This window comes from Augochlora pura, chromosome 10, assembly GCF_028453695.1.
Source record: "Augochlora pura isolate Apur16 chromosome 10, APUR_v2.2.1, whole genome shotgun sequence".
NCBI lineage: Eukaryota > Metazoa > Arthropoda > Insecta > Hymenoptera > Halictidae > Augochlora > Augochlora pura.
Genome location: NC_135781.1, coordinates 34,769,078 through 34,791,351, shown reverse-complemented (window position 1 = coordinate 34,791,351; position 22,274 = coordinate 34,769,078). Strand labels below are relative to the sequence as shown.

Sequence of the window (22,274 nt, the reverse complement as noted above, 5' to 3'; positions counted from 1 at the left end):
GTTTTTGTGTTTCTTCCTACATTCATAGATGTCTCTATTAGGGATTAAAATGTTTCAAACATCGTTCAGAGATGACGTTATCAGTGATTTTGCGGAGAACGTTCAGTTTAAAACAGCTTAAAATTCTTTACGATATACGCAGTACTGAAAAACTGGTTGTAGAATATACATCGGTAGAAAACTGCAAACCCGTAACGTCCACAATTTTAAACATAAATAATAGAAATTTATAATTGCAAAGCCAAAAAGGCACTTATCATATTTACGAATAGCATATAACCTATATTCAATATATTCGATTTGAGTAACTCTTTAAAGTTAAAGTATGTTCTCGGGAAAGCGTAATGTGAAATCGACGATGCTATGTGGACCCGCAGAAATAAGCAAATCTTTTATGTTCGAGGTAATGTCAGAAAGAAATACTTTTAATACATCTTACAACAGAATTGACGCGACGAATGAGATTGTATTTATAACGTAAAATAATGAATTAAACTATTATTGTAATTTGATGAGTGAGAAATTACTTGAGGTGACCCATTAACTGACCAACTGGTACAAGCAAAAATGTCAAATGAAAGTAGCGGTTACTTGTTTGAAACGCTCGTTATAAGTTAATAAACGATATACGGAATCATCGTGAGACGTAACGGCTGTTTGAATTGTTGTTACTATCGCATGCGTAGTCGCGCGATAATACTTTTCGAATCTTGAGAGTTGCATAAACGTAAGAACGCGAATACGCAGATCGGGAATCTACGAATATCCCGATCTTTTTCATTTTCACCGAACACGGTCCGTTAAAAGCATAATATGGTACGGTCTGTTAGGAGCAGTTACGAGTCTACATAGATTTCCGGAATCAGGTTTCCCTTGTTTTCGTTGTTTTCCTTAGGTGGCGATTTACTGGGTCGAAGAAGGACACCGCGTCGTTTACATTACACCAGCCCCGTTGAATAGCCTGCCGGCGGCCTGTCATGATAGAAGTAATCCAGCACCCGCGGCTTTCAAGCTGATGAGATTTATGTAAGCGGAACACTTTTCTTGCGGTGCTTCTGCACGTGCATCGGCCTTCGAGATTCGCTCCTCTACTATGAAAAGACCAAAAGATTTATGTCCACTTAACTCTAAACTTTGTTTCAAGCTTATTTTCAAATCATCCAATTCCTGTCCCGAATCTTGGAGCGTTGCCTCTCGTTTTCCTTTTTGTGGGGATGATGGAAGAAAACGGGTCTTCTAATTTCAACTTTGGATAGTCGGAAAGAATCTTCAGAATGTTCAGGATCAATTATCTAATAATAAGGCTGGAACCTGAAATATCTTTCGTTCTCTTTATCCGATCAAGGTTATACACGTACATACATATTTTCCGTTTCTACGGCATCTCAGAAGCGATCGATCAAGGAGCATGGTATGGCATTCTACCGATGATCTACGCCTTTTACAAACATGAGCGTAACTTGCTTATGTGCGACCGTGTTTTCAGGAGAGCTCCCGTTAAGCGCACATAGTTTGCACAGGAGGATCGTTATTATTTGCCGACGTTATACATTCTTGGTAAATCGTGCATGCGGAAAACATCGTTGCAAACACGTGGGCGGGTCTTTCGGAATTTCTTTGACCGTTTATTTATTTATTTCGTTGGATCTAAGAAAGATGTTACGGCTAGTAGATATGTTATTACAACGCCCAAATGATTTCGACAGATTTATTCTTTTTGTTCGAAGAACGAGTAAACGACCGAGCTTGCAATTTTTATGGTTGATTCATTGCCACAACCGGCAGCAACGGGGATAGCAAAATAAACAATTGGTCGAGGATCGTTGCAAATCAGCTGCTTCCTTCCTCCATCGTTCGTTTATTTTTCAAACGGAGCTTCTGGCGAAAGAGGAAAATTCCCTGCTTTAATTGCCTCATTTTTCGCTAGATCATTCTGCGCAACCCCGAACACGTGTTTTCGCATTTGAAACATAAGCTTGATCGAGATATTTATGGTACTAGTTTTCAAGGAAATACAGTTGAAGGACATAAAATGAGAACTATGTGTAGTATATTGCCGCGTTAATGGAAAACCCATATTAAGATAATTGTTTGTTTGATTGAAATTTGTAATTAATATAGGTACTTGGAGAACTACGAGGCGTTTGTACAAGAGTTGATCAGGTTACACACGTTCAAAATTCTGCCATCGGTACTTTTAATCGACGACTTTGACGCCTACATCAAGGACTATGAAAAAACCGAGACCATGTACGATGCGCACATTGCCAAGACATGCGCGTTGATCTTGGATACGATGAATTCTTGCTCACGAATTTCGAATAACACTGTAAGTAGGCGATGCATCTAGAAATTCTATTTAACGAATCAAGATTTTCACATGCAATTCAATTTTTAGACGTACGCGTGCATCTGGTCAACTTTGGCGACCAACGATACCCGCATTTACTCGATGTACTTTAACGATGCTTGGATCGTGACCAATGAGGAGGAGAGCAAGACAGTATTGTTAAAAAAATATGAACATCGGGGTTTCTCCGAGAAATCTAAATCCTATAGATATTGTAAACTCCAAGATGGAACGCGAGTGTTGAAGCAAATACTTTGTGAAACCGATGAGAATTAATTCGTTTGAATCCATCGATAAACGAGGTCAAACGAAACGTACAGTATAAAATATACTATCGTTATTCGACCTATTGTCTTCGATCCATTCTCGAAAGGACACCTGCTACCGAGAAGGTAGCATTGAAAAATTAATGATAGACATGAATTTTTAGTTCAAGATCTCATGTGCACAAGTTTATTAATAACAAAGCATTTTTTTTCCTGTGTATTGGAATCTCAAAAGAACCAGCGTGCGAAAGGAGGAATACGCCAAGAAGTGTGCAACACCGAAAAAAGACAAATGCAAGGACGTTGGCGTCCTATTGTCTGGTTGTGCGGCTCGAGCAGGTCGAAAGCCGAGTCTGGGGGTGAGGTTCTCCTCTATGCTTGTAGACTGAACCGGCCACTCGTTCAAATTGGTCCGAAACAATCTGAAACTGTCAGGTCTACGAGCCCCGTGGGTTTCTCCTGGTAATAAATGGAAACTTGTCGGCACCGTAAATTCTAGACGACGGAAAAAGAAGAGGAAAGAAAATGAATTTCAACTAGTCACCCGGCGACCGACTGCCACACAATGGGTACCTCAACAGGTAAAGGAACTTGTGATTTTGACAAGTTTGGAGCCATCGTTCGAAACAGAATGAAAAGTGATGTACGATTCAACCTCGATTTTTTATAGGAACCGCGCGCATATTCGTTTCGTATTTGTATATTTAAGGTGTATCAACGAATCGTGTATGGAACGAATGACAAATGTTATGGGGAGATGAGAGCGACGATTATTACGGGGTAGGAAATTGCAGGGTTCGACAGAGAAGTCTACATGCTCGCGAATGGATCGGTCGTCACCAACGGTCCAAGAGGATCACTGAGAGACAACGGTAAACCACCGTCTGTGTTCCGATGACCAATAGGAAAGAGACAAAAGAATGGTGAATCTGCGATTCGGGGAGTGTAAGAGAGTAGACAGAGAAAAAGAGGAAGAGAGTTGACAGAGGTGGAGAGAGGGCTGTAAGGAGGGAAAAAGAGACGATATCGCATACCTGAGTGAACAGGTGTGCCGGAGTGGACGACGAAGTGAGTTGCTGTCCAGCCGACGGCGGCTCGGCCAACGAGCAGCCTGTTAAGTCCCTTCTTGCACGGAGAACAAGCACGCAATCATTGGCCGAGTTCAGAATTCGCAACCATTCTGCGATGGAATTCCCCTCGAGAAAGGAAAATCACCACCGAAACCGACATAGAGATCGAGACTGTCCACGACGCCAATTTGCTTAACCCATTACACCCACTGGCAACTTGTTTTTATGAATTTTACACGGCCGTGAGCTCCGCTTAATCCTCGCTTGCCTATAGATAGAATGTGAACTCAAATTCTCATTTATTTTGTTTCATAGAACAAACGCTGAGAAGGTAAGACGACGGTTATGGGCGGGACTTGCTTTGGGGATTACAGGTATAAGTGCGCAGGTAACCGAGCAATAGCAAATATTATCTTGTTCGCTACGCCTACCAGCGGAACGTGTTCGGTCGACGAGTTCGATCGTTCTGCCCGATTAAGCGCTATTGTGTTTGCTTGTCTCGAGCAGGTGTTCCGAAGACAGATATTGCTTGCACGCGACAACGTTGACAATTATCGATGGAACGCGTAACGTACGATCCACGTGAAATCTGGCGACGGTTTTAACACTATCGCTCCAGCCAGTTTCGATTAGTCTCGCTTACATACAAGTCCATAGATAACGAGAAAGCTAACGTGTCTCCGTGGTACACGGTTCTGTAAATTAGAACTCGCAGTCGTATATTTTCTCAGCATCGTAAATAAATTAAGCTATTTCGATAGAGAAAATTATGTGAAAATCATAGCTTTACAAATTATTCCACCAACTAAAACAAGTTAAAAGTGCAAGCTAATACAGAATATTAACATTCATTTATATCGAGCGACTACAAGTCACTAATTATAATATTCGAAGTTAGTGGGGAGTAGAAGGCGATGAGTTGTTACGAGAACCTGTTATTCCAGTATTACGAAGTGGCATTAGATAATATTTTATTAATTTTCCCCAGAGTGCGCGTCTTCCGTTTGTCATAAGTGATCATAAAATATTATCTTAATCGTACAACGTATCAATGTATCGATCCATAATTAAACTACGGATGTTGACTACTTTCGCTTGTAAACTTCCGCCGTCGTGAAACTACTTGACATTGATATTCCGAAGATTCGGAAGGCGCTCGGGTAAGACAACGGGTAAAAGAGAATAAGTCAGATGTCCGATTGAAATTTAACGAGAAACGTGGGCGACCGCAGGTGTGCAGAGGATTGCACCTAAACACTTGCAATCCTTTTCTACTCTATCTTCCGATTGCTCGTTCTTAAAAGCTCCATGGCTTCGATTAGATAGTCAATTGTCCCGAAACGAATTCTACTTGCATTTGCTGGATAACCAATGACTCTACAGCAAAACTGAAACCAACATCGTTAAAAATCGATTTGCGAATGCGGAACGTCGATTTTACGTTTATTATTGATCGTTCGAACGGGTAAATAAATCAAGGAATCGAGCAAGCAGATAAGAAAGATGAAGGAGAAAATCGACAGGCGTCGATCGGGTGAATATCTGGTGTCGAGTGCACCCTCGATGGGTGCCAGATTTCACAGGGAAAGAGAGGGACACGGATCCGGTGCCATAGGTTCAGAACCATCGAAATCCCCAATAGCGGTGAAGAGAGGCGCGTTGCCACATAGGAACTGCATCGAGGAGTCTGCCATCGGGCTGAGACTCGAGACTCGAGACTCGAGACAGGCTGCTCCAGCGGTCGGGCAAGTGCCAGTTGCTCGGCAGCAGTTGCCACGGCTGGACGACACGTTCGCGTCCTTTTTTCGAGGAGATCCATCTTCGCGTGTAGATCTACCCCTTCGATCTCTGGTGCTCGCACAAGCCATCGATATTGAAACGAATAGCGGATTTTCATTCTATTCGGTGCACCAACGGTTCGTCTCTCTGCACCCCTTTAGAGAAAAGAGACATACACCTATTATATACTATATAAATTTGTACATATAAAATAGAGAGAGAGAGAGAGAGAGAGAGAGAGAGAGAGAGGGGAAAGTAGATAGAGTGAGAGAGTGAGAAAGAGAGATCTGCGAAGACAGGCACTCTGTACGCAAAGAGAGATCATGAAAAGGAGGATGACATGTGCCCGGAACAGTGAGTGCGTGTGAGTGGCCAGTGCGTGTACGTAAGTGTAGGACCAGTGGCTTCGGTCCTTCGCCCCTCGAGGACGTACTACCGCCGTCAGCCGAGGACACGAAGATGATCCCGATGATACGCGCTGCCATCCTCCTATCCGTCTTCGTTCATCTCGATGCCGTCGCGAACACCATTACCAAGGCCAAGGTAAGCGACTAAATGCACCGCGGTGATCAACAAACGAAATAGATCACTTTTGGAGACCTTTACGGTAGGTCGAAGGATGCGAACCTCGCCGAGGTGATATCGCACGAATTTTTATAAGAGAACGATGTACATTTCGCTGACTGTTGTAGAAAAAGTTGCAATTACGAAAGTAGATATCGATACACATGCTTCGTGGAACGATTTCGCTCTCTAAAATCGCGGCAACGATGGCAACCGAAACGTTAACGTATCTATTAACGACTCACGTTGACAATTGGATCCGTTCCGAAAAAGAAACGGACAAATTGGACTGTACAATGAGAATCGTTATGGGTTTAACAATGAGAGAACTTTTACAACCGGTTGAGGAGAGAAAAATTATTAGCACTCCGTGAGCTGCACAAACGCCGGCCTTCCAAGTAAGTGTCCCGCCGCGCGATACAAATAGTCTTTTGTTTGCACGGAGCAAAGACGAAAGGTAAATAACGGTGTTGAGCGACTCCCGATTAAAAGATCCAACATCGGACGTTCTCTTTTTCTTTTTCCTTTTCTCTTTCCCTCCTGACCCAACTCGTTTCTTCTATTTCAATATAATTAGAAATGCTTGCTATCGCTTTTTCCCTCTGCCTCTGCCGATGATTAATCGGAGCGGTTCGCTCGCACCGCGCCCGTTGCTAACTTAATTATGTAGAGCACCGATAACTCGCAGCTTTTACACCCGTAAGTAGATAATTTCGATTTCTCGTTACGAAATTTGATGCGGTCTCCGCCCGTTACTCCGTTCCACGCACAGATTTCGTAGCGTTTTGATCACTCATGAAATCATGTGAAATTTTCTTTTACTGTGTCCGCGATTCGAGATCACCATCGCCATCGGATCATTTTTAGATAAGAGCGGCTCGCCTGCTCGCACCAATTCTTGCCACGGCAGAGAGGTATTGCGCTGTCGCGTGCTCGAACGTTCCCATAATATTATAAAGTCTAATCAATTTTCGCGACGATACGGTACATCGTGGATGGCCGAGCCTCTCCGCGAGGGTTCAAGAGAAAATCGCCATTTATTTATGTCGCGGTCATTCGTTTCCTCGTTATCGGAATTAATTACGATAAAGCCGTTCGTATGTCCAGCAGAGAAATTCTTCTTCCATCGGCCCTCCGATTGTTTGTAAACTATGGTCGAACATTATCGACGCGAGGGGTGGCTAAGCCGAGCGATAGCTGGATTTTTCATCGGACCCACGGATAACGATTGTTTCCAATTATTTTCCGGAGCTCGATGTGGAGCGCGTCAACTCCGTCGAACAGCATTTCCCCCTTGAACGGTGATAACGCGCTAAACAATTTTCCAAGAAATCGATCCAGAATCGCGTGTTTCGCGCGCGTGGCGCGTCTCGCGTCTTCTCTGACCCGAAAACTTGTCTTACAGGCGGCGTTACAGAGAAATTAGATTGCGATCGCGCCAGCGTCTCGACAGCCGGTGCGCGCCGATTTCTGCTTTCTACTGCTTCGTTTGCCACGGATGCTACTCTATATCCTTTTAGAGAATATTTACGATGCTGCGAAAATACGCGAACGCGCGTGTATTCGTTTCCAAGACACTCGGCCGTGCAACCCCCGAAGAAAAGACCGTGTGTCGTGTTATAATAGTATCGGGACAGTGTTTTCAACCTGTATATCGTATGATCTATTTATAGGAGTGCCCGTCGGATCTGTCGGACTCTACGCGAATGCCTACACAGTCTACAGTCTGCAGAATACGAGAAAAAGAAAAAAATCGATTTTTCGAAAGCGTCGAAGGAGATATCACTTAATATGGTCGGATACGCGAATATGTGACGAAGAAATCGACCGGCAAGGATGCAAAACGAATAAGGCAACACAAGGCAGCGGGAGAATATCTGCTAACACCTGAGCATTCGGGAGAAGCTCTCTGCGTGTCGCAATGCACGAGAAGGTGCACACGTGTGTTCTTCGGCCAGCTCCGGTGGACAGAAAGAGAGATGGAGAGTGAGAGAGAGAGAGAGAGGGGGAGGGGGGGGGAGGGGGGGGGGGGGGGGAGACAGAGAGAGAAGGAAAGAGGAGAGGACCTAATAAGATATTGGCTCTCCCCAAACAGGTTTCTTAGACACATTCTTTCTGGGCTTGATGCTCGCCATTCGTGCAGCCCAGCATCTTATTAATTATTGCTCGTCTGGGGAGGCTTAAGGCGCGAAAGTTCCAACGACATTGTTTAGTTTCGAAATTCCCCGGCCACTGTCGGTACCGACGAATTGTTTTACGCTGGCGATGACTCGTTTGCTGATCCTGTCCGACTACATACATATTGTGTCCGCGTTTGAATCGGGAACGAGCTTGTATACACTGGGTACTCGTCGGGATTTTTTGCTATCGTTAGGGACGCGACGCGCTCGATACAATTTCGTTCATCGTCGAAAGTTTCCGGAGGAATCGGTGGGGTCTTGAGAGGCGCAGGTGCACCTCGGACACCTCGGAGATCGGTTCGTCTGTCCTCCTCGCGCGAGAAAGTTGCGATTACGCGGAAGTACCTCGTGCGAGCGATGTCTCCGGATAGAATTTGTCTCGGCTATTTGCATACGTTCAATGTTAACGAACGAAATTCCTGGCACGAGGTCCTCCCTGGTAACGAGGGAGGACTACGCGTGCACACGTGCGACCGCAAACGTGTTCGCTCGCATATTTAATGAAACCGGGGATCGTTTGTTCGCTAGATTATGAATAAACCGACGATGGTACCCGGCTCCGGCCGTGGCCCGGCCCGGCGAGCAGCTCTCCCGTGTACTTTAATTTTACAACTCGGTATTACCGGCGTAATGAGATACGTTGATGGCCGAGCAGCATCCGATAAGCTCGAATCGCCACGCTCGATGATCCAACGATAAGATATCAGCGTTTTAGGCATGGCTCACGGCACCGCGTTAACGCCGGAACTTGTACTATTCGATCTTACAATCTGCAGTATTCGATATTAAAGTAAACCGAGGTATTCTCGACTTCGCGTCGCGCCAGTATTAAATGTGTCGTGAAACGATAACCATCGGCACCGTGCTGGATGATTTTGCGAAGTCATAGCATCCGATTATGCTTTCTCGAGCGAACACTGTAATCGAGATGCTGGTCGTTTAAGCTGAAAACGCGTTCGTTGTAATTTGCTGTGTCAACTAAGTAGAAAATTCAAGTCATCTACGAGATAACCGTGACCGTTGCCGTGTCTGATGCTCGAATATCGTTTTGCAGTACGAAAGGAGAATGAATGCGACTCTACGAGTACGGTATCAAGAGTCGAAACCGAGGAAGGCGAAGAATTAAAAGAAAAGAACGGAGGAAACGAAGAAAAAACGAGAACTGTTCGGATGCCAGTGTGCCCACGTATAAATTCCAATCGGTGGCAGAGCTGTACCCTACCTAAAGTGGTTTTCGGTCAAGAAGTTGGGACGAAAGAGTTTGACACATTCCGCAGGTGTGCTGTGTCTTCGAGGGGGCGAGCCCTCGAACGTTAAGGGCTTCCAAAGTTTACGATATCTTATATCACTGCGCGAAAATCAATCGATACAATTCCTGTTGCTTTTTCTTTTTTATTAAGCTTGTCGCATCTCTTTTAAGATTTAATATAGCTTAATATGGCACATTAGAGTCGGTTACAATGAGCTAATAACAATGATAGTATGCATGCCTTTGTTGCACGTACATCGTATCACAAACGGAACTTTGGTTCTCGATAGAGTTTCGATAATTGCACAAGATTCACAGTTTAGTGAATTTTGAACCGATGCTCGGATAGGACCACGGTGCGCCTCGAGAACCTTGATCGTTGATCGGCCGGTAATATCAAGGTTTATCGCGAGTCAAATCAATCTCGCTACTCTGCAATCAATTCTCTCGTGTCAAGCACAGGGCAGCCGGTACCGTGTGGCGCCAACCTGCTCCGAACACTTTTGCCGTTTGCTCTTATTTTTTCTTTTTTCATTGTTCGAGAGTCTCTCTCTCTCTCTCTCTCTCTCTCTCTCTCTCCGATTTTCTCTGATTTATTCTATCTTCCTCTCAGTCGCTTTCGCGTTTTTTGTACGTTCCAATTCCTGGTACGTCACTATCATCTGTGACGGCTGGTCGAACCTACAATTAATAACCGACTACCACGGAAAATGTGCTGCGATAATTGGCGCGCGTGTCAATGGTGACGGCGCCATCAAGATCCCGCCACGGTAATTAACACTCGTTCCGTCGTTAAGAGGAGTCCTTTCGGTTCCCAACGAATTCGAATCGTCAGCCACCCGGAAAAAGCGAGAGAATTCAATGCCCATCCTCGTGCTTCGAAGGCATTGTTCAATTAGTGTCGCGACGTCTTTTATTTTGAACAAGATATCTGTTTTATATAATTGACCTGCTGCGTCTTATCGATTCGATATTAATAGAAATGCTCGGAGCGAACGTGACGAATGTTCGATAGATATTTTTTCGGTTTTCCGACTGATAAACCGGCTCCGGTGAAACAGGATCGATCTAACTTCGCTGCCGGCATAGGTGAACGGGCCCGAGACGCTGTTACAGCGTGCAACCCCGAATACATTCGGACAGGTGCAATAACTAATCGCTGTAGTAGATACCTACGTGTAGAAATTTGCATCCATCAGGTGCTTGCACTCCCGGTGATCTCTTTCAACGAATTCCAATTAGCACTTGGGGAAAATGAATCGTCTCGCGTCAAGATACTCGCCGATTTTTTCTTGCCTCTATTTTTTTTAAATGCGTTAAACTGCTAGAAATGCTGTGTATTTTATCCCTTTTGATGTTTAGTATGTATACGATGCGGGGGAAAGCCACGATTTTTAATTCACGACTTTATGTACGATATGAAGTCATACAAGTAATCTGCAAAGTAGATATCTCGTCTATGATACTTTTACGTTTTACGTAAACGTTGAAAGGCCACCCGGTATACCTATGGAATCAAGATACAGCAAAGTCGACTTATCGTTGGCCAAGATTTATTTTCTCGCAGGAATGAAAAGTGTGTGTACTCGATTAGATGCCGAAAAACTCGTTTCGTTGCACTCCAAGCCGCGTTATCGGTCTTTTTTCGTTTCCTTCTCTGCTTCTCTAATGTTTCCGTTGGACGTCAGAGTTTCGTTGCACAGTGCGTTAAGAAGTTCATCGGCTGTGACCGATTCGAAGCGTCAGCGATCTATCGCGTGTGGGAAAAATATTGTAAAACAGCGACGCGTCGTAACGAGTTTGTTCGAACAATCGAACCTGATCTCGCGGACAGTAATCGATCTGCTAACGAATCATGGTCGCGAATGTTTACGAGCAACATGGGACGCGTTGTCGCGAGGCACGGCTAGTTTATTGGTGAACAAATTAAACGCGAACAGGTCGCTATCCGGTTAGAATCCGAAGAATGAAGCGTACCGCGTTATCCTCTCGCTAATGGGCCGCGTGACGCGAATCCGTAGCTTCGCATACCTCGACCAGTTCACTTTTAAAAAAACCACTCAGCCGTTCTTGTCGTCGAGAAAACGACGAATTCTGTTTGAATCGCGGTGTGTACATAATCCATTGCCTCCGAGCAGTTTGGCTATCGGTCCGAAAATCCTGACGACTGTAAGATTTCAATTCAAGGTTTTAAGTATTGCTCCCTCTCTCTCTCTCTCTCTCTCTCTCTCTCTCTCTCTCTCTCTCTCTCTCTAATAGGCTCGCAATAGTTTGAAACGCGACAGAACGAAACACGATCTTTGTCGCCACTATCCTCTCCACGCGAACATATGTTAACGCTAAAGCTGCCAAACTCTAAAAATGATTAACGTGTGTTGCTTTACAAGAATTGAGAATTCCAATATTTTATTGCATAAATAAGAAATGAGAGATCAGTCGCGTTGATTGGCACGGTAGGTTGAGTGTACAAAGAAACTTCCATTTGATATTTACTTGCTGGAATTGATAAAGAAAAGATTAATTCGCGTAAAGATAAGCGATTTAGTTAGAAATTTGTAAGCGATAATTAAAACGTCATAGTCACCGTAGATTTCGTCATGGTCACCGCGTGTGCAAGAGCTTTGAGAAGAGATGTCCAGGTGATAAAAAGCCGAATAAAGCGAGTCGTTGTCATAGCGTTAACATCGTTTCGAGGAGTCTACGATAATTAGAAGCTAGTTCGAGGATCGAGCAGCAAGCACAGGTCGCTCGTTGTACCGTAAGGAAAAATGATCGGACAACGGGGCGACGTGTTAACTGCAGCACCGGTATATCCGGCAATCGGCGACCGGTAACCGTTCCGCAAAGGAAACGTGCGAATCGTTGCAATCCTCGCGGAGGACACGTGCGAATAAATGATCCTTTAACGTTTTGCCGGTGCGTAGCCGTCCAACTGTAAGCGATAATCGACTCCGAATTTACACAACCGCAAAAAAAGGAACGTGCGCGTACGCGTTCCCGAGTTGTTACGTCACGAGCGCGCGCGCGCGCGCGCTTCAGAATTCTCAGGTGGTGAAATACCAATTGGTAATTAACGTAATTATCCACTGTTATGAGAGATCCTTTGCTCTTTTCCTCTCTTGGTAAATTTGAAACCGTCCTCCGGCGAATCGTGACTGGAATCGTCGAAATTCTCAGCTTTCCTAATTCCGATCGTATTTGTATCGAATAGCTACGATTGATCGATAAAACCGTTAAATACAACCCCATGGCCAATAACGTACTACAGTGGCACGTATAAGCGACGACTGGTGGTTAATGGGTATTTTCAAGCGCCCTCGGTAGCGACCTTATAATCAGAAACACTAACAAATCACCGTGTTTCTCTCGTCGTCGGGTTTGCAGAAAGAAACGACACCTTCCGAGAACCTGTCATTAAACGGATACACCGGCTCGCCAAACGTATCTTTATCCCTACCACAAGCTTCGGATACCGTCTAGAAAAATATTCGCGCCTCGAGAGCTGCGAGCTTCGCGCAGAAATAATTGCGCAATCGTGTCGGCAAACGAATAATTAACGGTTATTCGCAGCGTTTAATACAATAAATTAATTATCGATCGGCGTATTTTGTTCGTCTCTGCGGTACGTGTTACACCTAACGAGTTATCGTAAAAAGATAGCGATTCAATCGACGCGCCGCGACGGTCGGAACAGTTTGGAAGATAAACGTGTTCGCGGTAAAAAAATGTGCGAGCGTACGTCCACGGAGACACGGAGACGCGTCGCGATATTATATTATAGCGTGCGTCGTGTAAGATTCATTGAATGCTGGATGCCACGTGCAGGTGCATCGCTGTGACGCCACTTAACCACCGTAGATAATTACTAATCGTGTTATGTCATCGTGGTCGCATGCGTTCGCTCGCCTGAACAGTTTGCTGCGAGGATACGGGGTGTCTTCGAAGCATCGACCGAAATCGTCTCCCGTTCGAATCGTTGTGCCTGTGAAATCGGTTTTGTCGAATGTCCGTGGATGAATTTCACTGGGCTTGCGTAGGTGTGTGCCCGTACGATGGAACGATGTCGCAACGCGTCGCGTCGCGTCGCGGAGAAAACAACGTATAAAAAGGGGCCACCGTATTGCGCGTGTAACTCGATAGATGAAATCTTGTTGCAACGGGCTGCTACGATTACGAGAAAAGGAAACACCGATCTCACCGGGCCCGGTCTACTCGATTTAACCGTTTGCCCATGATAGACGATCGATCCCCTCGCGCCGCGTCTCGTCGCCGTTTCGCTTTGATTGCTAACCGGAAATAACAGAATAGAGTATTTCCAGAGCAAAAAACATGCTTCGTCGCGCTCGTAACGCTCCATCATTAAAACCGGCAAAAAAAGAAAGGAAACTAATGGGATCGATCCCAGACGCGCGGTACCTTTGTTATCCGAGTTAGATCATATTCTCTGCTTGCATTACGATCCGAGTCTACGATAACGTTGATTAGACCATATATAATTCTAGAAAGAGTTTATGGGCAATTGCTGGTAATTAAAGTAGCATTTCGTCGTAGCACCCGTCGTTTTCCTTTAATCGCGTCCGCGGTGGCGCCAACCGAACATACTCGCGCTCACGCACGTACTCGAGCGTGCATCGTCGATCGTTAACATTCAACGCGTAGCCCGATTATACCGCGATGCACCGTGTTGCACTGTATTACGCTGCATCGCATAGCATAGCACAGCATATAGCATAGCATAGCATAGCATAGCATAGCATAGCATAGCATAGAATTGCATAGCGTTGCGTTGCGTTGCGTTGCGTTGCGTTGCAGCTACGTTACGCATTCCCGTGAACGCGGGCGTGTGCACCGCCATAATCGACCGGCTGCCGGGTATCTACAGGGTGTTCCGAACGTACCCCTGACACGATATTCGAAAAGATTATGCAGTTCGCGATTCGTACGGGAATCGCGTGTTCCCCGTATGCGGTGTACGTGTAACGAACGCTCCTGTGCGCTCCGCGCACGGCCCATCTCGGAGCAACGACGTCCAGCAGACTACAAGCTTGCTCGTAATCGATTGCATCTTTTCTTTCTAAAATCAATATAGAAATTGTTCTCTCGCCGCCTCGTAAGAAGCTTAGATAGCGGTACGCCGTGATAGCAGATAACGAGCTCCCAGGCGGCACATTCAATAATTTTGACGGGTGTAATTACTGTAGATGGCTGCTCGTTTGAAATCGTAAATCATGTTGCAGATTCCGCGCGATGCGTATGCATGATGCAACGATCCAGGCGCCTGTTCTGATGGATCGGAGGCGCCTTCTTTGCCGGACGGAGGCGCCTTCTACGAGTTAAAGAGGCCTCTGTTCCAGACTATTCCGAATGAATCATTTCCGAAGCAGGAGCAAGGGAAGGCTTTCGATCCAATTATTTTCACGTCACGAACGCCATTGAATCCGCGGTCCAACGAACCCGTTCCTGCTCCTCGCTCTCACCGATTCCAGTTACACTTTGAAACGATTCGGTTGATTTCGTCGACGGTGGTTAATTTCGAGCGCCGATTCTGCGCCGGGAAACGAGATACGCGGACACGTGTGCAAGAGGTCGCGAATGATAGCGGAATGCGCTGGCAAAATTCTCGGAACACGGAACGATGCCGTTGGATTCAGGGAAAATCCTCAAGGAATTAGTCATCCTCGGTGAATCATATGACCGATTTCATTTTTTGTTTGGCTAAACGCGAAGCGGCGCGTACAACGTTGCAACGGACCGGTTCGAGGATCAAACACGATGATGTTACACGATGTTCCAATAAAACATGGCCAAAAATATGATATCATACGGTATGGAAATCCGAGATACAGGCTGCAGTAGCATCGGATGAAAACGAAAAAAAAGAACAATGAAGAAACGGCGGACGTAACGCGTCTGCGATGCAACGAGAAAAGGGCGCGTGCCAGGGCGGACAAAATATGCGTTGTTGGAGAAAATGTAGCCTGGAATAGAATAAGAGTAGAATAAGAAGCGACAGTAATTCGAATTAGATTTGCTGAACGCGTGTGTGCCGAAAGATTCGTCGATTAAAGAGGAAAGTGTTTCTCTGATAAAAATTCAAGCACTTTGGACGCGTATGTTTCAGGAGGAGTGCAGGAAAAGGATAGCCGAGTGCACGATGAGCGACGGGGCGAGCACACCGGTATGTGGCAGCGACGGCGTTACGTATTCGAGTCAGTGTCGGGTCATCTCGAAGCAGTGTCAAGGCATGTCCATCCTTATCAAACACACTGGTACCTGTCCAGGTAAGGCGGCGCTCTCTGGTTCGAGTAGGCGAACCATAGAAGCGTAGAATCAAATATCGCAGCGATCTCCCTTGTTTGTCGCGTCCGCGAACGTAAGAAGGAACCTGTAATCGAACCTGTCCATCCACCGGCAGACACACCGGCGTGCTTCTCCGCAAGGTTGACCGCCAGGCCGGGCGCGCGACCAGTCTGCCGGCCCGACGGCACTTACGCATCTGTGCAATGTCACGAGGAAACCGGGTACTGTTGGTGCGTGACGCCGCAGGGCAAACCGCTGCCCGACACCTCGGTAAGACACCAAAGACCAAGATGTTTGAAACCTGGTCCCAGATCTGCTGCTTCCACCAGGAGCGGGCAAGGGAGGCGCTCGCCGAGCTGGAAGCAGCGAAGGCAGTACAGCAGTAAGCACAGGAACACCTGCGATCGCGCCGAGAAGTCCAAGTTTAACGGGAACTTGATCGAGAACTTCAAGATCGAATACAGGCGGACCAATATCTCCACCGACGGTGAGGATTTCATCAGATCCCCCAGTGTTCGGTTTCACTTGGTCCGTCGTGTCGACGCCTAACGTTACCGTCGACGCCTCACGCTGTCGTAATATTCACGTTTTCTTCTCCGAACGAGCTATCGATGCTCTAATTTGTCCGACCAGGACCACGAGTAGGAATAGCCCGATGTTTTTCTTAGAAATCCACTAGTACGATTAATCCGTGTATTCGATGCGATTTTTGTAACACGATCGGCCGACCGACAGGTGACAAGAACGTGGAGAGGGTGTTGTCGTGGAAATTCGTCACTCTGGACAAGAACGGCGACGGATACCTGGATAGGGCGGAGTACAAGGAGCTGAGGAGGCTCGCGAAGAAGGCGGTAAGGCCGAAGAAATGTGCTCGCACGTTCGCCCGCACGTGCGACCTAAATCGGGATTTGAAACTCTCCAGGCAAGAATGGGGTGCCTGCCTTGCGAACGACTTCACTCGTAAGTTTAACACGTGGTGCACGTGCTTCTCACTCCTCGAGATAAGGGAGAATCCGAATTGCCCTGCGAAAGCGCTTGCCCCCCCCCCACGCTTGCACCCATGCCTGCACCTGCGTTACGTGTTCACCCGAAAGCGGTACTCGCGGAGCAAACAGCTTCTTGCTATCTCACAACCCGTGGCCAGAATTGAATTCTCGAGAGCCGCGGACAAGAGAGCCCTCGCCCTCGTTCAAATTCCTAGCCTTTTTTCCGACCGATGAAACAACTGAGACACCGTTAGAGTCGAGCATTATCATTTCGAAACGTCGCGTCGAGACGAACCAACGTCCCATACGGTCCCGGAACCATCGAATCGAGTAGCTCCCACTTATCGAACGTGCACGATCGCGCTACATGTACGTCTCTTCTACGTTTCTTGCTACCTATTCGAGGAGCTCTCGCGTCTCCATAGACCTTCGCAACTATCTATATTACCATCGGTAATAGAAACGATCGGTCCAGCGCGTCCAGTAGAAAGTTCTAATCCCGAAAGCAGCTCTCGAGAATATAACTCCAAAGCCGACGCGTAGCAGCTGGGTATCTATGCGGTTGGTTGGTGCTTGCGCGAGAACAGTTTTCGATCCTTTTGCTGAAAATGAAAATGAAAATGAAAATGAAAATGAAAATGAAAATGAAAATGAAAATTCATCGGTTGGCATCGCGCGAATCGAAATTCCGCGCTCCCAAGTTTGTCATCGACGATTCGGGTCGGATAGAGTCGCGTGGAGGCTTTGCCGTTCACCGCCGAATTATCAAATCCAGCTGCAAACATTGCTAAAACAGTTTTCCTGGTAGGCGCGAGAACTCAAGGTCTCAGCCGAGGTTGTACGGTGCATAAATCAATTTTGAACGCGTTGATATTTGCGAATCGGCGCCACGCTGTTGCGCCACGAAACAGCAGCGTTCTCCTTCGGTGAGAGACAACTCTCTTTCGACGCGTTATCGATCCGAGAGAGGAACCGCGGTCATAATAAAAGCACCGAAAAGTTCGTTGTCGTCCTAAATAATCCTGCGAGTCCGCTCGTTGATTCTGGCGTGAGACGCGGAGCGATCGCCCGCGGTCGCCCGCGATCGCCCCAGGGTCGTCGTGGCACTTTCTTTTTTGGTTGCCTCTGTTTGTTCATCTTCGCGGTTAACGGACGGCGTTCGATGTAACCGCGACCGGCTCTAATTATTCTGTCATTAGCGACGAACCGAAGTCGCGAAGAGCGTCGAGTCTCAAACAGGGTTACATTTTATGGCGATCGTAAATTGAGATTAACAGCAACGCTCTCGTACTTACACAGCCCAACGCGTATTAATCTATCTACTTGCGTCGCATTGTAATCATCTACATGTTATTACACTAGGCGCGTTTCCTTTCCTCTGCTGCTCGTTTCCTGGGTGAAGGATGCTTTTTTCACGCTTTTATTAGCCTTTATGCGCGATTCCGTATGTTTTTCTTTCTCTGTTTGACCGACTCGTGGCTGGAAATACAAATTTCACAGAGTCTCGCTCGAGGAGCGGGGCGCTCGAGGATGATACCGGAAGATGGTCGTCGCGGTCTTTGTCTCGGCGTCTAAATCGTGGCATAAATTACAAGCGTCGCCTGGACAGGATGTCGCGCACGCGAAGGGCTGTCGTCTCTATGGCGGTGCCCGCTTAACATTCGTGAATCCTGCCGGAAGTTTGCCCACACTGTGGCCGGTTGCCGAGGAATTGAAGCAATTGACCTCGTGTACGTACACGGATACGCTCGCGACTGGCCTACAAGAATGACCGCCCGCGCTATTCGTCGCTCCGACTGTTCGTCGGTTCGTAAATCGGCGCCCACGCGATCTATCAGGTCGTTTCTCGCGCGTAATATGAACATATTACCGTACGTTATACATACTTTGAAGATGAATCTCGTCGCGCCGCGCCGCCCCGAGACGACCACGCGGTCTTCCGTTTTCCGCAGAAACGATCGGATCCTATCGCAAACCTAATCCGCGCTGCCTCAACGAAATCCTGATACGAATGGCAGGAACGCGACGCCGACAAAATAATTGGCTTTCTTCGCTCTGCGACGAGCATCTGGCTTTCTTGCTTTATTTTCATCTGCGCCTAAACGATAACAATAACGATAAAATAAGCGGAGACCGACACGTGGAATTGTGGTCAATTGCATGTCAATTATCGTGCTCGTGTGATCCAGTGTCGATTTGCATGACCTCAGAAATCGTCGATAGTGTCTAGTCTAATAGTTCTCTGATAGTCATTATTTATTATTATTCGTCGTTGTTCGATGGAGTAGATGCACGGAATTAACTTGTGCCATTTGGAGAAATGTCGAGGCAAATGCTTTGAATCGTTTCGAAATAGTGTCCCGGAAAACTGAAGAAACGCGTTCGTTTTTACGTTTAGCTCCGAACCCAATTGGAAATTTCGAATTGAATGATTCTGTAAGTAATTTAGAAACAGATGTAGAATAACGAGGGGCCGCGTAAATTTCCATAATTCTGCACGATCGGTTGCTTGCCAGATAAATCCCGTCGCATGAATACATACATATATCCTTCGGTAACTGGTACACGAGTAGAAGAAGGTACAAGGCGATTGAAAAGTTTCAATGATCTCTGACGATACTCGAAGATTGCCTCGTGCTTGTAACATACAAAGGCGTATGGGGAGAGATTTGTTTTGTCGGGCGCGGGAGATTGCTGCCTGAGACGGTTGTTTAAACGTAACAAAATTAGAGGTAAAATTGAATTGAATGTTCGCCACCGCTCGCTGCTCTGCTAGAAAACCTGCGATGCGCGAATGACAAACAAACATTGTACATATAGGTAAGGCCGGTCGGCTGAGTGACATCATTGTTATCATTTAGTACGTTTGTTCTTGTCGCTGAACCCCGCAGACGAGCGCCCCGAGGTCCCTGAGGCCCAGAGGACCCGGGCCATGGACCAAGGTGAGTCCTAGTTCTGCACATCCACAGCTGTCGCGTTAGCTCCGCGTTCTTCTCTTTCAAATCTTTCTCTTCTCGATCCATGCTGTTTCATTACTGCCAGGATTTTTTCACGGTTTTATCAATATTTTCTTTGAGAAAGTCGCTTAGACTTTTCAATTGATTATTGGCAGCTGCGTGACTTAGTGGCTGCAATTCTTGGCGGTTTTCGAATGCCAAGGATCATGGAAACCTTGTGTTACACCGACACGTTCTATCAACAAACTCACAGGATATACTACATTGTTTAAACTCCAAAGAAATTATTGATAATCAACGAGAATCCTCGCAATGATTGAACATCGACAAGAATCATTGCCCAGGAATTTATTTTAAGCTATCCTATAGAAACACCGGAGTACAACAGTCCAAATAATTACTATGTCGATTGTTGATCAACGTGGCAATGTTATATCTTCTAAGCATGTGCTTATAAAAAGAATCGCGAATATCACTATGCAATAATCATTGACACGATCAGATTTTTGCTACCGTCTTTTAATTTTGTTTGCGTCACCACCCATTTGCCTCGTTGTTGCGTTTGATTTGTAAATAAAATGAAAACTTCGATACGAAACGAAAACCGGCTTACGCTATATTATAATCGATCATCCGTAGTCGCTTTTGGTATAATTTCATGCATGCGCTGTAAAATATTCGATACACGACGAGAAAACAAATATTCAAAATCATCAAAATGCGTGCGTCTGTGTGTGAACGGTCCTTGTGTTTGTCGTGGGTGGTGACGGTGTTCTTTTTTCTTTTCAAAATTTTATGCAAACAAAAAGCGTACGCGTGCCCGTGTGTAAATACGAATTTCTTTTATCCATATTAACCGCTGTGTTAACAAACTAGGAGTAAAAAAGACCAGTTATACAGCGAAAGAGATTTCTATTTTAGCAGTGCTATAGCAATTCTGTACGAAATACGACATTTTATATACATATGTATAGAAAAACTTTGAATGTCGAGTAAGGGAGACAATTTATCCTTCCACAGTTTTATTACTGACGACTATCCGCAATAAGAGAAATTTGTGTAGAATAATCTTCTTCGTTTCTCACAGTGTTGAAAGGAAATTCTGCACCGGTACATTCGCGACCGACGTTCAACGATGACCCTGCGGAAACGAAAGAAGATAGCGATGGTTAGTGATTCGTAAATCAATTTATGCGACTCGATACACTTTTTCTGTATAACGAAATGTAACTTTTGCAGCAAACGATTGTTTAACCGACAGAAGATCTGTATTGGAAGACGAAAGACAGCATTCTCAAGAGAAATTCTATGTACCTGAATGCACGCCCGATGGAAGGTATCATCGAGTGCAATGTTATTCTGGCTATTGTTGGTGCGTGTACCAAGACACTGGTAAACCGATTCCTGGTACATCTTCTAAAGATCGTACTCCAAACTGCAATCCTGTGCCTACTCCTAGCAGGCCCATGAAAGGTAATTAAATAATAAATAACTCGATTTCATTTCTCTGATCGTATGGATTACTCTGATCGTAGGTTGTCCCGAGCAAAAGAAACAATTGTTTCTGCGAGATTTAATGGACCTGATGCAAAAGAAGATGAAAGCGTCTGGAACGGATTCGGATGAGACAACGGCCAAATGGCAAGCTTCTAAGGAAGAGCAAATTGCAACTTGGCATTTCGTTATGCTTGACAAAAACAAAAACAAGGCATGTTCCGTTGTTTAATATTTATCCGATGCACGAGACTATCGGTGATAGCTTATGCATCGTTTTTGTCTAGGTTCTGGAGAGGAAAGAGTGGAAAAGTTTTCGCACAATGGTAGCGAACAATAGGCAGCTTCAAAGATGCGGCAAAAGATTACCCAGGTACTGTGATATCAACAATGACAGGAGGATCAGTATGACAGAGTGGCTCAGTTGCTTAAACGCGCAACGCCCTTCACCATGTAAATATTTCTACACACGTGCTTAACATTAATAAACAAAAACAACATAAGGTAGACATTTTACGTATGTGAATGTTTTTCAGCTGACAGCACGGAAAAAGTATCAACGAGCAAACCGAAAAGGATGGGTCCGAATCCATTGGATCAACTTCTTAAGAACGACGATGATTAAGAATCTATGTGATATATCGTGTATTTTTCATTTCATCAATATGTCCTTAGTTATCATTCATTTAATACATTGATCGTAACACCAGCAAATGGAACTGTTAAAGGAAATCCAATTACAGTCAACGGAATTTTATTTGTATTTTTTATATCCGGTGATAAATACCATTGTCACGTCATTTACTTTAATATAGATGATATTTATCTGTACATCACAGATTGCTAGATTCAATAATGTATTTTAGGATAATAACGAAGCGTAGTTTTAAGTATAAAAATAACAAAGTATTACGGACGTACAATCATGTACATATTTAATATTTTCTTCTCGGTGCTACGCACGATACTGCTTTCTCATGACTACGACGACATGCGAATAGTGAAATTAGGCGGACTATTTGTCAATTTCACGGAGCTCGCTAATTGTCACATGTTTGTTGTACGAGTACAACTTAAAA

At 45.4% G+C, this 22,274-nt stretch overlaps 2 protein-coding genes across 8 annotated transcripts; both read left to right on the top strand.

Moving 5' to 3' along the window:
• Nucleotides 1–115: 115 nt before the first annotated feature.
• Nucleotides 116–2,366, top strand: LOC144475867 (uncharacterized). Its single transcript, XM_078192212.1, has 3 exons — nucleotides 116–403; nucleotides 896–1,026; nucleotides 2,122–2,366. The coding sequence occupies exons 1-3, from the start codon at nucleotides 326–328 to the stop codon at nucleotides 2,348–2,350; spliced, it is 438 nt and encodes a 145-aa protein (XP_078048338.1). The 5' UTR covers nucleotides 116–325; the 3' UTR covers nucleotides 2,351–2,366.
• An 853-nt stretch (nucleotides 2,367–3,219) lies between these two features.
• Magu (SPARC related modular calcium binding-like protein magu) lies at nucleotides 3,220–21,870 on the top strand. Of its 7 annotated transcripts, none has more exons than XM_078192202.1 (10): nucleotides 3,220–6,008; nucleotides 15,580–15,739; nucleotides 15,874–16,245; nucleotides 16,494–16,718; nucleotides 19,606–19,686; nucleotides 20,789–20,869; nucleotides 20,941–21,174; nucleotides 21,237–21,409; nucleotides 21,483–21,648; nucleotides 21,732–21,870. In XM_078192202.1, exons 1-10 carry the CDS (start codon nucleotides 5,925–5,927, stop codon nucleotides 21,818–21,820), a joined length of 1,665 nt encoding a protein of 554 aa, XP_078048328.1. In that variant the 5' UTR covers nucleotides 3,220–5,924; the 3' UTR covers nucleotides 21,821–21,870. The 7 variants fall into 7 exon arrangements, with proteins under 7 accessions (XP_078048328.1, XP_078048329.1, XP_078048333.1 ...); XM_078192203.1 differs by having other exon boundaries at nucleotides 3,426–6,008; nucleotides 19,636–19,686; XM_078192207.1 differs by having other exon boundaries at nucleotides 3,427–6,008; nucleotides 14,696–15,739.
• The last annotated feature ends 404 nt before the right edge of the window (nucleotides 21,871–22,274 follow it).

What these genes read in the sequence shown, in the direction of transcription:
- Magu (XM_078192202.1), top strand. Translation starts at nt 5,925, where the DNA reads ATGATCCCGATGATACGCGCTGCCATCCTCCTATCCGTCTTCGTTCAT. An exon ending in CCTTGCGAACGACTTCACTC is followed by an intron (nt 16,719 to 19,605) that starts GTAAGTTTAACA and finishes GTTATCATTTAG; the next exon opens with TACGTTTGTTCTTGTCGCTG. An exon ending in GACCCGGGCCATGGACCAAG is followed by an intron (nt 19,687 to 20,788) that starts GTGAGTCCTAGT and finishes CGTTTCTCACAG; the next exon opens with TGTTGAAAGGAAATTCTGCA.
- LOC144475867 (XM_078192212.1), top strand. Translation starts at nt 326, where the DNA reads ATGTTCTCGGGAAAGCGTAATGTGAAATCGACGATGCTATGTGGACCC. An exon ending in GCAAATCTTTTATGTTCGAG is followed by an intron (nt 404 to 895) that starts GTAATGTCAGAA and finishes TGTTTTCCTTAG; the next exon opens with GTGGCGATTTACTGGGTCGA. An exon ending in TTCAAGCTGATGAGATTTAT is followed by an intron (nt 1,027 to 2,121) that starts GTAAGCGGAACA and finishes TAATTAATATAG; the next exon opens with GTACTTGGAGAACTACGAGG.